The 16,982-nt window shown below is 34.4% G+C and overlaps 1 protein-coding gene across 1 annotated transcript; it reads left to right on the plus strand.

Moving 5' to 3' along the window:
- Window positions 1-3,825: 3,825 nt before the first annotated feature.
- Window positions 3,826-4,895, plus strand: LOC131596905 (uncharacterized). Its single transcript, XM_058869639.1, has 2 exons — window positions 3,826-4,308; window positions 4,464-4,895. The coding sequence occupies exons 1-2, from the start codon at window positions 3,826-3,828 to the stop codon at window positions 4,893-4,895; spliced, it is 915 nt and encodes a 304-aa protein (XP_058725622.1).
- The last annotated feature ends 12,087 nt before the right edge of the window (window positions 4,896-16,982 follow it).

Here is a 16,982-nt window from a genome sequence, read left to right on the forward strand (position 1 = left end):
TAAAGCGTAACATTTTAAAAAACACGCTGAGTATTGTTAAAGCTTAACACCCAGAAAGATTTTGGCCACTTTGGCCCTTTTGTAACACCTCAATTCTACCCAGTAATTATTAAGAAAATCAGAGTTATAAAGTTTTTTTCGATAAACAATTGGAGTATTACAATACAACTTAACAACAATATCATGCTATCATAGATATATAACACAAATACTCGGATGAACTAAACACAACATGAATTCACTTTATTAATATTAAGCAGAGGAACTACATTAATCAACTTTGATGGCATAACATAGTTGTTCAACAATAAAACCAAATAACTAAACAACTAACGTTCATCCCCCAAGTGTTACGTATCATAGCAAGACCCTATTGACTTATTATAGCGCAACATGAAGACTTCATAAATTAACTTCAAACTTCCAGCACTATACTTGAGTATCTTCCCATTTTCCATGGTAGGGGAAATATCAGCAGAAGGGTGAGAATTCAAATCATAATAAGTAAACATAATTTAGGAGATGTAATACATAACAACAATACATTCTAAGAATTCATCATCCTTCACATAAACATACATCATATACAATATATCAATATTCACATATTCCACTCATCCGATAAAACTCCACAATTCCAGGTAATCAAACATAATTATCAAACAATGTACATAATCATATTTCACCAACATATAGATTCTAAGTACATAACTCTTATAACACATTCACAAAGTAACAAGTGTATATAAATATAATCATATTTCAAGTATACAAGTAATCACATATCTTACCACATGTATTCATCTTCAACTAACATGGTTCACATAATCCACATATACACATATATCATTAATACATATATATTAACATTATCATCATTTATTTTTTCAATCATATATATCACACATCATAACAACCACTTTATATTCACAATGATTCGAATGTAACTCAATATGCGACTCAATACTATGCATATGCATGTGTTACCATTTGGAGTAAAACTCCCACCGTCTCAAAATTGCCATTGGGGACACCGTCGCTATTTGTCATTAAGGCCACCTTCATTTTTGCCATTTTTCAGGCTGCCGTGTTTGCCATAATTATCAGGCTATGCAATGGATGCGACTCAAATGATGCACATCCAAAAATACAACATAAACAATACGTCACAACATCGTCTAAACCACATCATTATTTTTATAGTAATTCATCACGTCTCAATCACGTCTCTATGTCGCATCATCATACACCATTAATTCACTTCACAAATACATCACAATACAACTTATCAACATTGACCATAGGGTTTATAACAACAACAAATTCCACATACTAGCAACTACGACAACAATTTTGTCATATTAATAACAACATCAACTAGTTCATCATGGTAACAACAAACATCAACAATTTATCTTATTAACAACAACATTAACAAGTTCATCATATTCTACAATTCAAGTAACATGTATTGCACCGTTATTCACCAATTCACAAAACACATAAGAATAATCGTAAGTTATTCACACAACAACATCATAATTAATTCATCAAATGCTAACATATCCTATTCTATCATATAGATAATTACATTAGCTTCCTAACACTTCGAACGACACATAAAACAGGGTCACAGATCAAAAGATACATCATTTCAAAGTTTCAAACAGTTTTACACAGCAGGGTCTGCTTAGCGGGCTCAAGATCGCTTCTCTCAACTAAATCTAGAAACTTTTAGTTCTCGCGTCTCCGCTTAGAGGACCAGCTTCGCTTAGCGGGATCGCGTATTTCCAAATTTTCACTCAGCATCCGCTTAGCGAGCCAGGGCCGCTTAGCGGATGCGCGATTATTCAGAAAAATCAAAGAACTAACATACCTGTGAAACCACACATCCACCACTCAAAACTCTCACCAATCAGCAATTAAAAGCATATAATAAACTCAGCTAACGTCATTCATCAACATTCATCAATAAAAACATGATTTCAACCATAAATTCATGAAAATCCAACATAAACCCTAAGATTCTACAACACATATTCAAGGTTATTACACATACAATCTAACCCAAACAACATTACCCCATTATGTCCACTTAGAATAACTTAGATTCACACCCTTACCTTGAATCTCTAGTTCACCTTCTTCAAGAATCTACTTCCCTTTTCTCTTTCTCTTCTTTCTTCTATTTCTCTCGCTTTTCCCAAAAGAGTAATGTCTCTAAAACCCTAACTCTCTTACTATCCTTCTTTTCTTAATTGGGCTTAACCCACAATCCAATCTCATATTCTATATAGGCCCAATTAATCTAACTACTCAATTAAGCCAAATAAGCTTATTAAAAAAAATTAAGCCAAATAACACAAACACACATACAATTAAATATTTCAAAAAATCATAATACCGCATAATAATTAATTAAAATAAATAATCAATAAAACACCAAATAGGACAATTAATAAAATAACAAATAAAATCGGGCTATTACACCTTTTATTTTCCTTTTATGAGAAACTACAAAAGCCCTGACTTCCCTTTTCTTAAATGGGGTATGTAGGCCTAAGATGCGACTTCTTATCGAGCTCACTTTCAAAAACTTCTTTTCCCATCCCCGCACTCTATTTAAAAAGTTCACATATGTCTTTTCAAATAGATGTACACAAAAACCATAACATTTTCAAATAGTTTCCCATGGGATACCATGGATATGAGGGGTGCTTAAAACCTTCCCCATCGTATAACAAACTCCCTTATCGAAATCTCTGATAAGTTTATTAGTTTTGATTTTAAAAATTACTATGGGTTTTATTCACTCTTTCTCCCATTCCTTTTGGAAACAATAAATCGCGGCGGCGACTCTGTTTAAAACAAATGAGATAAGTCTTTCCATGACTTTAGTCTCACCAATTTCACCGCTACAGAAAAGTGGTGACTCTGCTGGGGATACTGATCAAATTATTGGTGTATCTTTAGAAGTATTGACCCTACCTTTGTTTTTATTATTGCTTTTGTTTTTCTACATACTCTTGTCTTTTACTTTCCTATGTGAATATTTATTATGTTATTGGGTTGTATTGGGAAATGGCTTAATTCCCCCTTGTGGTGAGATAAATCCTAACCCGGATTAGAGTTCAACTTATGATAGGAGATGGTATAGTCATTTTGATCTTGCGGGAGTAGTCCCAAGGAAGTCAATTTGAGATCCATCGCTAAGTGGAGGCCTTTTTGGATGTAACTTTGTTGACCATGTAGTTGAGAATACATTGTTGCATTCAACTAGGTTGTAGAAGCTGAGGACCTATAAATACCTTAACCAATCTTGGCCATTAGTAAGTAGTGTGGAAACTGTGTTTGGATTCAATTCCAAAATGGTTGTTACACGATACTACACTCAGATGAGGTTCTCTTAGGATATTATTCAAACGAGTTTGTATGTTGCAAAGTTTATAATCCCTAAGTTGAGTTGCTTGAGTCTAGAAACTTTTAGAACTTTGATCTACATGTACAAATAACCATAGTACACACCTTTGGGATGGGTACACCTTTGGCTCCATGCTCGTGATGTTAAACCCTTAAACCCCATGTTTTTGCTATGTTTGCATTCATTCATCCATGCATTTTAAACCAAAATATCTTTCAAGGAGTTAAAAGAAACCTTTTTATTTTGTAAACATTATAGGAATGGAACTTGAAAGAAGAAAAACCAAGAAATATACTTTCATGAATTTAGAGGTGGAAGAATTGAGAAAGCTAGGGTCTTTGATTGTTGCTTAAGACAAATTCTGTAGCAAGTATGAAAGACTATTGTATCTCCTCAAGACCAAGATGGAAGAAGGGATCCTTTCTACATTGATCCAATTCTATGATGCATTGTATCATTGCTTCACCTTTCCTGATTATCAATTGCTACCAAACTTGGAAGAATATTCAAGTATCACTGGGTTTCCTATTACTGGAAGGATCCCCTTCACTGGTTTAGAAAAAGATCCCAAGTCTCATGAGATTGCAAAGTTTACTCACTTAAGAAAAGATGAGATTGAGAAGAACATGGTTACTAAAGGAGGATTACTTGGGTTGCCTGCTGAGTTCTTGATTGAAAAAGCCCTCACCTTGTCACAAGAGAGAAGAGAAGATGACTTTGAGGCTGTGTTTGCTCTATTGGTCTATGGATTGTACTTGTTTCCAAATATTGACAAATTTGTTGATATGAATGATATTAAGATCTTCATGAAAGGAAACCATGTTCCTACCTTGATTGGGGACACTTATTACTCCATTCATCTAAGAAATTCCTATGGAAAAGGAATGGTTACTTGTTGTACTTCTATGCTATACAAGTGGTACATCTCTCACCTGCCTGACACCCATGAGTTTTGGAGTCACAAAGAAGGACTTAAATGGTCTCATAAGATCACGACTCTTACCAATACTGATATTGTTTGGACTAACAATCACTTTTGTAGGATAAGACTTTGGATTGCTGTGGTGATTTTCCTAATGTGCCCCTCATTGGTACAAAAGGAGGAATCAACTATAGCCCTGTGTTAGCTCGTCTTCAATTTGGGTTTCCTATGGACAAGAAGTCAAGGAAAATTTTATTGGATGGATTCTTTCTTGAAGAAAGAGTTGAAAACAAAGAGTTTAGAGAAAGGATTGCTAATGCTTGGCATCCAAGCCATAGAAAGGAAATTAAAGATTGGAAGACAAAAGAAGATCTCTCACCTGAGCCTTTTGAAAGTTGGATTGGTTCACGAGCTGCTGAACTTAGGATGCCTTGTCTCCCTGGGACATCTCTACCCCTTGTTAAGAAGTCCATTCCACCTGTTGTGTCTCCTCCAACAATTGAAGACCTCCAAGAAGCTCTAAGTAAGATGAAGAAGTCAAGAGATCATTGAAAGAAGAAGTTTGAATACTCGAAAGCTGAGATGTGAATGATGGAAGAGACCTATGGTGATCTAATCAAAGAGAAATATGATCTACTGTTCCTCCAAGTTGGATGGCTGATAGAGAAGGATGCTGCCATTGCCAAGTATGCAAGAAAGAAGAAGAGAAAGCAAGAAGCAGAAACATTCTCTCCAAAGGAAGCTGCATGGAAGAGTATTATTGAGAAGCTGGAAAAGGTCAAGCTGAAGATATTTCGATGACCTTTTCCTTTGTAGGCTATGAAAATAAAAGGTATTTCGATGACCCTCGATTGTCCCTCGATGGCCCTTGTCCCTTTAAAATGTACTAAGGATGCTTTGTCCCTTATCATTAATGAATACACATTTCTTCTTCAAGTTACTATATTGTGTTTACATTTACAAATTCTTAAATAAATCCTTGAAAGATATTTTGAGATACTTTGAGAATTTAAAAAGACTCTTTTGCATTTCATGCATCATATCACATTCATTCCCGAGTCAGAGTCTTATTCCTTCCTTCACTCCTCAGAAAGTCAAGCTGAGACACCGGTATAATACTCGCACCAATCGTTGTCGAAGAATGGAAGACAGTATGGTTGATGATCAAGAATGGCAAGAAGAGGTTGATGTCTTACGCTCCGGTATTGAAATTTTTACATCTATGGTTCAAGACCTGGTGGCTGCTCAGAATCAGCCATCAACTCAAACTAGTGTGATATCCGAAGTCGAGACTCCTCAGATTCCTGCAATTCTGGTGTCGAATCCTATGACCACTAGGCCATATGGAATAGAGATGGAGTTCTTAAAATCCTTGAATACGCATATCAAAATCTTCCTGACAATAATGATATCTTTTATTATCCTTGTGTTAATTGCGTGAATATCCTTAAAGGTACAAAGGATGAAGTGATGCTATATGTCAAAATTATACAATATGGACGAGGCATGATGAGGTGGATAAAGAGGGAATTAGGGTGTCACAAAGTCCAAATGTGGATGCAGATAAATATATGGATGATCGACTAGAGGATATGTTCAGTGATATTGGAGAATCTTCTTTTAAGAATGCTCGTATTTATGATTCTTTTTGTAGTGATAAAGACACCCTTTTATACAAGGGATGCACAAGTATTACACGAATGTCTGCAGTGTTAAATTTGTTTAATCCGAATAAAAAAATGGATGGTCTGATAAAAGTTTCACGAAATGACTTGATTTGCTAAAGAAAATGTTACCAGAAGATAATAATTTTTTCGGATCGTTATTATGAGGCCAAGAAGATATTGTGTCCAATGAGTTTGAAGTATATTAAAATACATGCATGCCCTAATGATTTCATATTATATAGGGAATAGTATGAATACTTCTATCAATGTCTGAAATATGGTGTATTCTGTTACAAGCTAAAGGCCATAGGATTGACTCGACTCAATATTTCAGTGAAAGTCGCCATCGCGCTTTATTATTTCCAAAGGAAAAGGGAAAAGAACGAAGAAAACCCAAAGTTTGTTTTTAAAACAAAAAGAAGAGATCTTAGGTACAAGGTGTTGTTTATACAAGGGGGAGGTTTTAAGCTCCCCTCATATCTGTGGTACTCCACAGGAACCTTTTTGAAAATCTGTGTTGTGTGTGCTAAAAATAGGGTTTGTTTTATTTTCAAAATAAGCTCGGCAAGCCGTTAAGCCTTGTGCCTACATACCTCCTCGGTGCAATGGAGAAGTCAGATCTAATGTAGTGCCGCTTTAAAAGGGAAAAACATTTAAAAACGAATAAATACTTTATCATCGTCGGAGAGAAATACTCAGCCATTGATCTTGAGCATGAGAACAAACGAGTTCTTTGCATCGCAAATGAAAGAAGGGCTCCAACTCGGATAAAATCAATGAGTATGCCACTAGCTCTCTCAGGCGGAAAAGATCTCATTATATAAATCAATTTCAAAATATCTCATTAGAGTAATTTACATACAAACTGAACAAAAGAGAAATACAAAACAAAGAAAAGAAGAAAACCAAACATCTCACGGTTTATCATTGCCGATTGATGAGAAATCAACTCCCGAATCATCCATTTGCAAGTCCCAAATGTTGTTTCCAAGCTAAATCTACCAAAAATGGAAGGTTGATGAGTTGGGGTTCAAAAATACCCAAAACATAACCTAAAAGTTGTGTTATTGGCCCTTAAAATGTGTTTATGTCAGCACCGCTTCGCCCGGCGGAAAAATGGCTTCGCCCGGCGACTCAACAGAGCAACTTTTCATATTTTTTGGCCAGTCAGGCTCGCCCAGCGAGCCCAAAATTCGCCCGACGGAACACACCAGAAACAACAAAAATTATGCACTGTTTCGGTCATAACTTGAGAACCGTAACTCCGATCTGCGCCCGGTTCGAAGCGTTGGAAAGCTTATTCAATGCTCTATCTAACTATGAATAAATATCAATGCTTGAATACCTTCAAAAATGATATGAAAACAATTAAACTCAATGATATTTACACGATAACACAATATATACACTATAACGTAAAATATACCAAATATTGACTAAAGTTGAGGTTTATTGATGTAAAACAAATGAATTAAGCTGATGAGTGCTAATTATTCACACTCAAATTTACAACAATTTAGCACTCATCAAACTCTCCCCAACTTAAACTTGTTCGTCCCTAAACAAGAATCAACTAACTCAAGGAAACAAACTCAAAAATCCAAAAATCACAAATCAACAAGTTTTGAAAAAATAGAACAAATGTATGGCTCAAATGAAAAACGGTACACACAAAGAAAATATACTTACCACTAACTACGACGAAAACATAAATATGACACAAATTCTAAATACAAAGAATATGCCAAACATTCCAAAACAACACTAGTTCGCAAATGAATCACACCTAGCACACAATCATCGGTAGATGAAAAACACAAAAGTGGATTATTTTCACTCGTCCAACAATCTTGCAAACAAAAGACTAAATTATGCAACCATCCAAAAATCATGTTGAAAACATAAAAGCAAGACTCACAAGGACTTTTCAAGGTTGTAATGTGGCTTGGTTAACAAACAAGGGATAATTCCTAAGGCTAATCGAAACAATAACTTGCCCAAACCTAAGGGAGTGATCAGCTCACAAAAGTTCAAACACAAAATTTCAATCAAACTTCTTCATAATCCCAAATTTCTCAAGCCAATGACATACTTATTAACACAACATTATTACATATTCTATTCTTTTCTTTCTTTTTCAAAACCTTTTCTCTTTTTTTCTTTCTTTCTTTTTCTTTTCACACCTCATAATCAATCAACCAAAAAGCAAGTAAACATTCTCTCCCCAACTTGAATTCAACCATATTATCAAAGTGTGAATACTCCCTACTTTCTAAGGCAAGGTAAAAATTCAAACCAAAAATCATTGTTGAGGGTTCAAGAAAACAAAGAATCAATGTCCATACAAAAACAGAACTAAACACTCATAGACAAGCATCAAATTCAAAGAATATGGACAATGACAAAAGGCTCAAAAGGGATACTAATGATCACACACTCACAAGGTGAATTGACTATTTGGCCAAGGTAGTTGTGCTCAAAATGGAACAAAAATGCCTTGATCACTTTCATGCATCATATAATCAACACAAACAAAAGATTAAGCATAATATAATCCAATTAGAACAAGAATTGCGGTCTCCAGCATATGTGAACAATGGAAAGCTACCTCACAAAAAGGTTGGGAACTAAAGTGATTCACAAATGAACAAGTATACAAAAGAATGAATATCATAGAAATTGTAAAAAGCCTAAGTATCATGAATATGCTAAAGTCAAGAAAGCGATAAACACATACCTTGAACGTGTACAAAACTTTAACAAAATCATTACCATACACTCGCAAGTCGAAACGATCAAACTTGGAAAATCACCTCAAATTCCATGAGCTACTAAAAACAAGCTCAAAGGCAAACACACAAACTATTAATTTTAACAAATTAAAAGACCAGATGAAATTGTGTAAACAAATTGAAAAGTGAAGATTTGAAATTTAAGAACTGGTCCGATCTAAATTTGTTTAGACAATTTCATCACACTACCTAAACTAAACAAAACTAAAAAGAGTAAACATGCTTGTTTTACGTCGTAAGCTCGACGCTTGTTATTTAAGAACCTTCCTCCAAGTTACTTCCGCCCTGCTACTCCTAACCACACACAAGCAAACGTGAAAGGAAACAAACAATAATATAACATTTTCACAAGTATAACAAAAAAACATGTACAAGTGTAGTAAACATTCACTAGTATCAATATAAACAAGTGAGAATATACAATATGTGCGATATATACAAAACTCAAAACTAAGAGACTATTGTGATGCAAGTTCAACAAAACACCAATCCCCGGCAACGACGCCATTTTGTTGGAGCGGTAAAGCGGCAAGGAACAAAAGTTTTGGAAATACTTATCCGGGAAATTATCGTGTCCACATAGATTAGTGATATCAAACTTCCATTCAACAGTTTCCGCAGTTATGAGTTTAGATTAAATGGGTTTTAAGTAAAAATGGAAAATATAACATATGAACATAAAATAAATACATTTTTGATAGAGAATAACTTATCTGGTTTGAATCTAAACTAATCCTCACAAGTTTAGATTTATCACTCTGTTGAACTCAATCTACAATACTCATCAGAATCACCACATACCTCTCACATCAATGTCCATTTCTGCAACACCGACGAGAGTTCAACTATATTATTCTTTCGACGATGTCTCAACCGGTCGAATAACACAGAAGCATTAAACTCCGATATTATATGAATGATAACCCCAAACCCTATGTCTAGAATCTAGAACTAACAAGTATTCTCCTAATCAAGATTCACGAAGCATATTTCTATTACAGCATAAATCGGAAGCGATTAAGCAAAAAGATCAGAAAAACACCGATTTAGATTTGTAAAGCAAACTTTATACAACTAGTAGAAAGAGTAACAAACATCCACGTGTTTAGAGTAATTTACATACAAACTCAACAAAAGAGAAATACAAAGAAAAGAAAAGAAGAAAACCAAACATCTCACGGTTTATCATCGCCGATTGATGCGAAATCAACTCCCGAATCATCTATTTGTAAGTCCCAAATGTTATTTCCAAGCTAAATCTACCAAAAATGGAAGGTTGATGAGATGGGGTTCAAAAATACCCAAAACATAACCTAAAAATTGTGTTTTTCGCCCTTAAAACGTGTTTCTGTCAGCACCACTTCACCCGGCGGCTCAACATAGCAACTTTTCATATTTTTTGGCCAGTCAGGCTTGCCCGACGGAACACACCAGAAACAACAAAAATTCTGCACTGTTTCGGCCATAACTTGAGAACCGTAACTCCGATATGCGTCCGGTTCGAAGCGTTGGAAAGCTTATTCAATGCTCTATCTAACTATGAATAAATATCAATGCTTGAATACCTACAAAAATGATATGAAAACAATTAAACTCAATGATATTTACACGATAACACAATATATACACTATAACGTAAACTATACCAAATATTGACTAAAGTTGAGGTTTATTGATGTAAAACAAATGAATTAAGCCGATGAGTGCTAATTATTCACACTCAAATTTACAACAATTTAGCACTCATCAAACTCTCTCCAACTTAAACTTGTTTTTCCCTAAACAAGAATCAACTAACTCAAGGAAACAAACGCAAAAATCCAAAAATCACAAATCAACAAGTTTTGAAAAAATAGAACAAATGTATGCCTCAAATGAAAAATGGTACACACAAAGAAAATATACTTACCACTAACTACGACGACAACATAAACATGACAAAAATTCTAAATACAATGAATATGCCAAACATTCCAAAACTACACTAGTTCGCAAATGAATCACACCTAGCACACACTCATCGGTAGATGAAAAATACAAAAGTGGGGTATTTTCACTCGTCCAACAATCTTGCAAACAAAAGACTAAATTATGCAACCATCCAAAAATCATGTTGAAAACATAAAAGCAAGAATCACAAGGACTTTTCAAGGTTGTAATGTGGCTTGGTTAACAAACAAGGGATAATTCCTAAGGCTAATCGAAACAAAAACTTGCCCAAACCTAAGGGAGTGATCAGCTCACAAAAGTTCAAACACAAAATTTCAATCAAACTTCTTCATAATCCCAAATTTCTCAAACCAATCACATACTTATTAACACAACATTATTCCATATTCTATTTTTTTCTTTCTTTTTCAAAACTTTTTCTCTTTTTTTTTTCTTTCTTTCTTTTTCTTTCTTTCTTTTTCTTTTCACACCTCATAATCAATCAACCAAAAAGCAAGTAAACATTCTCTCCCCAACTTGAATTCAACCATATTATCAAAGTGTGAATACTCCCTACTTTCTAAGGCAAGGTAAAAATTCAAACCAAAAATCATTGTTGAGGGTTCAAGAAAACAAAGAATAAATGTCCATACAAAAAGTGAACTAAACACTCATAGACAAGCATCAAGTTCAAAGAATATGGACAATGACAAAAGGCTCAAAAGGGATACTAATGATCACACACTCACAAGGTGAATTGACTATTTGGCCAAGGTAGTTGTGCTCAAAATGGAACAAAAATGCCTTGATCACTTTCATGCATCATATAATCAACACAAACAAAAGAATAAGCATAATAAAATCCAGTTAGAACAAGAATTGCGGTCTCCAGCATATGTGAACAATGGAAAGCTATCTCACAAAAAGGGTGGGAACTAAAGTGATTCACAAATGAACAAGTATACAAAAGAATGAATGACATAGAAATTGTAAAAAGCCTAAGTATCATGAATATGCTAAAGTCAAGAAAGCGATAAACACATACCTTGAACGTGTACAAAACTTTAACAAAATCATTAACATACACTCGCAAGTCGAAACGATCAAACTTGGAAAATCACCTCAATTTCCTCGAGCTACTCAAAACAAGCTCAAAGGCAAACATACAAACTATTAATTTTAACAAATTAAAAGACCAGATGAAATTGTTTAAACAAATTTAAAAGTGAAGATTTGAAATTTAAGAACTGGTCCGATCTAAATTTGTTTAGACAATTTCATCACACTACATAAACTAAACAAAACTAAAAAGAGTAAACATGCTTGTTTTACGTCGTAAGCTCGACGCCTGTTATTTAAGAACCTTCCTCCAAGTTACTTCCGCCCGACTACTCCTAATCACACACAAGCAAACGTGAAAGGAAACAAACAATAATATAACATTTTCACAAATATAACAAAAAACATGTACAAGTGTAGTAAACATTCACTAGTATCAATATAAAGAAGTGAGAACATACAATATGTGCGATATATACAAAACTCAAAACTAAGAGACTATTACGATGCAAGTTCAATAAAACACCAATCCCCGGCAACGACGCCATTTTGTTGGAGCGGTATAGCGGCAAGCAACAAAAGTTTTGGAAATATTTATCCGAGAAATTATCGTGTCCACAGAGATTAGTGATATCAAACTGCAATTCAACAGTTTCCGCAGTTATGAGTTTAGATTAAATGGGTTTTAAGTAAAAATGGAAAATATAACACATGAACATAAAATAAATACACTCTTGATAGAGAATAACGTATCTGGTTTGAATCTAAACTAATCCTCACAAATTTAGTTTTATCACTACGTTGAACTCAATCTACAATACTCATCATAATCACCACATACCTCTCACATCAATGTCCATTTCTGCAACACCGACGAGAGTTCAACTATATTGCTCTTTCGACGATGTCTCAACCGGTCAAATAACACAGAAGCATTAAACTCCGATATTATGTGGATGATAACCCCAAACCCTATGTCTAGAATCTAGAACTAACAAGTATTCTCCTAATCAAGATTCACGAAGCATATTTCTATTACAGCATAAATCTGAAGTGATTAAGCAAAAAGATCAGAAAAACACCGATTGAGATTTGTAAAGCAAACTTTATACAACTAGTAGAAAGAGTAACAAACATCCATGTGTTTAGAGTAATTTACATACAAACTCAACAAAAGAGAAATACAAAGAAAAGAAAAGAAGAAAACCAAACATCTCACGGTTTATCATCGCCGATTGATGAGAAATCAACTCCCGAATCATCCATTTGCAAGTCCCAAATGTTGTTTCCAAGCTAAATCTACCAAAAATGGAAGGTTGATGAGTTGGGGTTCAAAAATACCCAAAACATAACCTAAAAATTGTGTTTTTGGCCCTTAAAACGTCTTTCTGTCAGCACCGCTTCGCCCGACGACAAAATGGCTTCGCCCGGCGACAAAATGGCTTCGCCCGGCGGCTCAACACAGCAACTTTTCATATTTTTCGGTCAGTCAGGCTCGCCCGGCGAGCCCAAAATTCGCCCGGCGGAACACACCAGAAATAACAAAATTTCTGCACTGTTTCGGTCATAACTTGAGAACCGTAACTCCGATTTGCGTCCGGTTCGAAGCGCTGGAAAGCTTATTCAATGCTCTATCTAACTATGAATAAATATCAATGCTAAATACCTACAAAAATGAGATGAAAACAATTAAACTCAATGATATTTAGACGATAACACAATATATGCACTATAACGTAAACTATACCAAATAATTGACTAAAGTTGAGGTTTATTGATGTAAAAAAATGAATTAAGCCGATGAGTGCTAATTATTCACACTCAAATTTACAACAATTTAGCACCCATCAAAGGTACATCGCAGGAAAAACCTGTTGTGTTTTGTACAAACTATTTGTGTGAAGCATATTTTATAGGAATTCCGATGTCTCGTCATGTTGACACAAACGAAAGAGGTATTCAAGGTCTAAATGTTAAGTCAATGGCTCAGGGTGTAGTTATTCAAGCACATTTCTATATATTGAATAATATTGATGGAGTTGAACCTTACATAGATACTCACAAAAAACTTTTGAAGAAAAAATATCCCCGAATGAGTGACAAGTTGTTGTTGATAGAGCATAACAATAGATTCATAGATTGGTTTAATAAAGGGTATCTAATGATTGTAGTGCATACGAGATAGTTAAATGATTGTCGTACATGCCAAAATTTAATGTCATAACTTGGAGTGCATACGACATTGGTCATTATACTTTTATATAAAGTCAAAAGGTGATCGTAGTACAATGCAAAATAGTGGGATTATGGTTGAAGCCGAATTGATGTATATTTCTGGTTCGAAAGATAAGAATCATATTTTGGCAACTACCGCGTTCTATAGTGACATTGAGGAGATTGATTATGTTATTTTCAAAGTGCTTTTATTTAAATGCAAGTGGGTTCTTAATAATAGTAATGTTGTACACATTGATAACTTAGGATTCACCCGGGATGATCTTGGCAAGGCATTTTATGACCGAACAATTCATCATGGCTTCTCAAGCAAAAAAAGTTTTCTATATGACCGACTCTTCGGACATATCGGGAAAGTGGTCAATCATTCTCCAACGAAAACACATTCCTCTTAGTGATGAAAGTATTAATATTTCATCCACTCCTTCTTACACAACACAAGTTCCTATCTCATATGATGAAGTTGATGGAGATGGTGTGCATGTTATTCGAATCGGTCATGAAGAAGGCACACGGGAAAATTAACAAGTATGTATTTTATTCTTTATTCATAATATATTAATTGTATGTTATAATTTCTAAGTATTTTTGCTAAAAAATATGATTATTTGAAATCATAGGTCTTTAGAGTCAAGACACTAAGAGACAGGACAAAAAGAGACAAGACACAAAGAGACAAGAAACTAAAACACAAAGATATAATTAAGAGAATATCAACCAATACGGAGAGGGAACACTCAGACATTATACGTGAAAATAACTAAACGATGCAGTATTTCTTTAGGCCACAATTCTATTGCCAATAGAATATTTTTTTAAATAAATACCACAAGTTGTAAATCATTGAAGACTGATAGAATTAGAGTTTGACCTAACTCGTCCTTACTAAACTGGCTGGTACAATGAGAGTTGTAATTCTATATAAATTCTTTCAAGGCTATATATTTAACCAACGTGGGACTTGAAATTTTTCCAATACACCTCCATCATGTTCAACACTATTGGGCTTGGTGCGTGGATATAAATAATGGTCGATCTGAATTATTGATATGTGGTACTCACTGTTTCCAATACATCCCTTCTGCCAACACTATTGGATTTGGTGTGCTATAAATGTGGGTGGCCCAAATCGATATGCATGCGATATCATATTAAATTTCGACCTAATTCATCTCTACAAAATGTAAAGTATAAGGCGATGGTTGTCACTCTATAAAAACTCTTTGAAGATTATATCTTTTACAAATGTGAGAATTGAGTTTTTCCTAATAAAAATACACGTTCGTTCTATCTATTTTACGTGTTTTCCCTCATTTATTTTCCTTTAAAAAATCAATAATTTTGTGGCTTAGCATTCTCACACACCATACTTAAAAGAGACTCTATAGTAGGTAAGAAACCCATGTCCCTTCTATAAAAAAAATTATTAATAAGAGCTATTATTCGAGCTATTGATTAATTTTCAAGTACGACAATGAATACTAGAAATAATTTTCTCAAAGTATTGGTATAAAAAATTTTAAAAAAATGCTATTCATGCACCAAATTCATATATTACACCGTATACACTGTTCACAAATACGTGAATAGTAATTTCATATTATTTTAACTTTTTAACGTATTTTTCTCTAAAACTACTTTGGTTAATGAAATATTAAAATTTGGTTAATATTTTTTAAAGTTTGATTAATATATATTCTAACATGAAAAAAAAATTAATATATATTTCATACTTTAGTTAATATTATGTATAAAGTTAATTAATATAGTTCATAACTTTGTTAAGGAGATCTCAAATATAAAAAGAAAAAAAATAGTAAAATAAAGATGGTTAATAGAGTATAAAAGTTGCTTAATACATTTATAATTTAGTGTCAGAATATGATTAATATTATGTATTTTATTGGTTAATAAAATAGTGAAAGTGATTAATAAATCATAAGAAAAGTTAATTTTTTTTATAAGCAAGGAATTATATAGAACGAGTACTAGGGGTACTCGAACCCGCTTACAAAAGAGGAGCGAAAAGCTCGGAAACAAAAGAAATTACTTACCAACTGAATTCTACGTTAAGTAAAATATCGGGTTTTTACAAAAATCGTAGAAATTACACTTGGAGTAAGCAATTTCGCCAAAAAACGACCATCTCCACACCTTCAATTTGATCTCCCAAGTGATATCATTCACGTTACAAGTACCACTATTAAAAATAATGTCATTTCTCCTCATCCAAAGACCCCTCACCACAGCCATCCATATCAACCCCTCCTTTCTTCTTTTTATATTCGACCTTCTCGCTATAACACCCCATCGGAGAAATTTTTTCCAAGGAATCTCCTCATGAACCATATCCATACCTGTCCAAGTCGCAATATTATTCCACACCCGCCTTGCTACCACGCAACCGAATAAAGAGTGGGATAAAGATTCCGCCTCCCCTGCACAAAAAACACAGAGCGGATCCGAATTAGATAAAGGGATGCCTCTGCGGACCAGCTGGTCTTTGGTGGGTAACCTGTTTAAAAAACATCTCCAAATAAAACTCTTAATATTGAACGGCGCTTCTGCCGACCACAACGTACGAAAAGCTCTTGTAATATCTTCGTCTACATTCAGGACCTCAACTCTGCCCATCAAACACTCATAGCCTGCTTTCACGCTGTAACCATGGTCCCTATCATAATTCCATTGCACTACATCCGAATTCTCCTTTACTGGGGAAACTGACACAATGAGAAGAAGAAAATGCTGGTATTCAGCAAAAAAAGAATCAGACATCATACCTTGATGTAAACCGAAGTCACCCCAATACCAACTGTCCCCGATCCACTTTCCGAACTCGCACACCATCATCCCCTTCATTGAACTGGCAGCATATAATTCTGAGAAAGCGTCCTTGAAAGAAGAAGCACCACACCAAAGAGATTCCCAGAATAGAGTAGCACTGCCGCCTCCCA

This window comes from Vicia villosa, linkage group LG4 (assembly GCF_029867415.1).
Source record: "Vicia villosa cultivar HV-30 ecotype Madison, WI linkage group LG4, Vvil1.0, whole genome shotgun sequence".
Taxonomy (NCBI): domain Eukaryota; kingdom Viridiplantae; phylum Streptophyta; class Magnoliopsida; order Fabales; family Fabaceae; genus Vicia; species Vicia villosa.

Bases quoted from the DNA above. Each gene is read 5' to 3' on its own strand.
- LOC131596905 (XM_058869639.1), top strand. From the start codon at position 3,826: ATGGAAGAAGGGATCCTTTCTACATTGATCCAATTCTATGATGCATTG. The intron at 4,309-4,463 runs GTTACTTGTTGT...TCACTTTTGTAG, and splicing joins ATTCCTATGGAAAAGGAATG to GATAAGACTTTGGATTGCTG.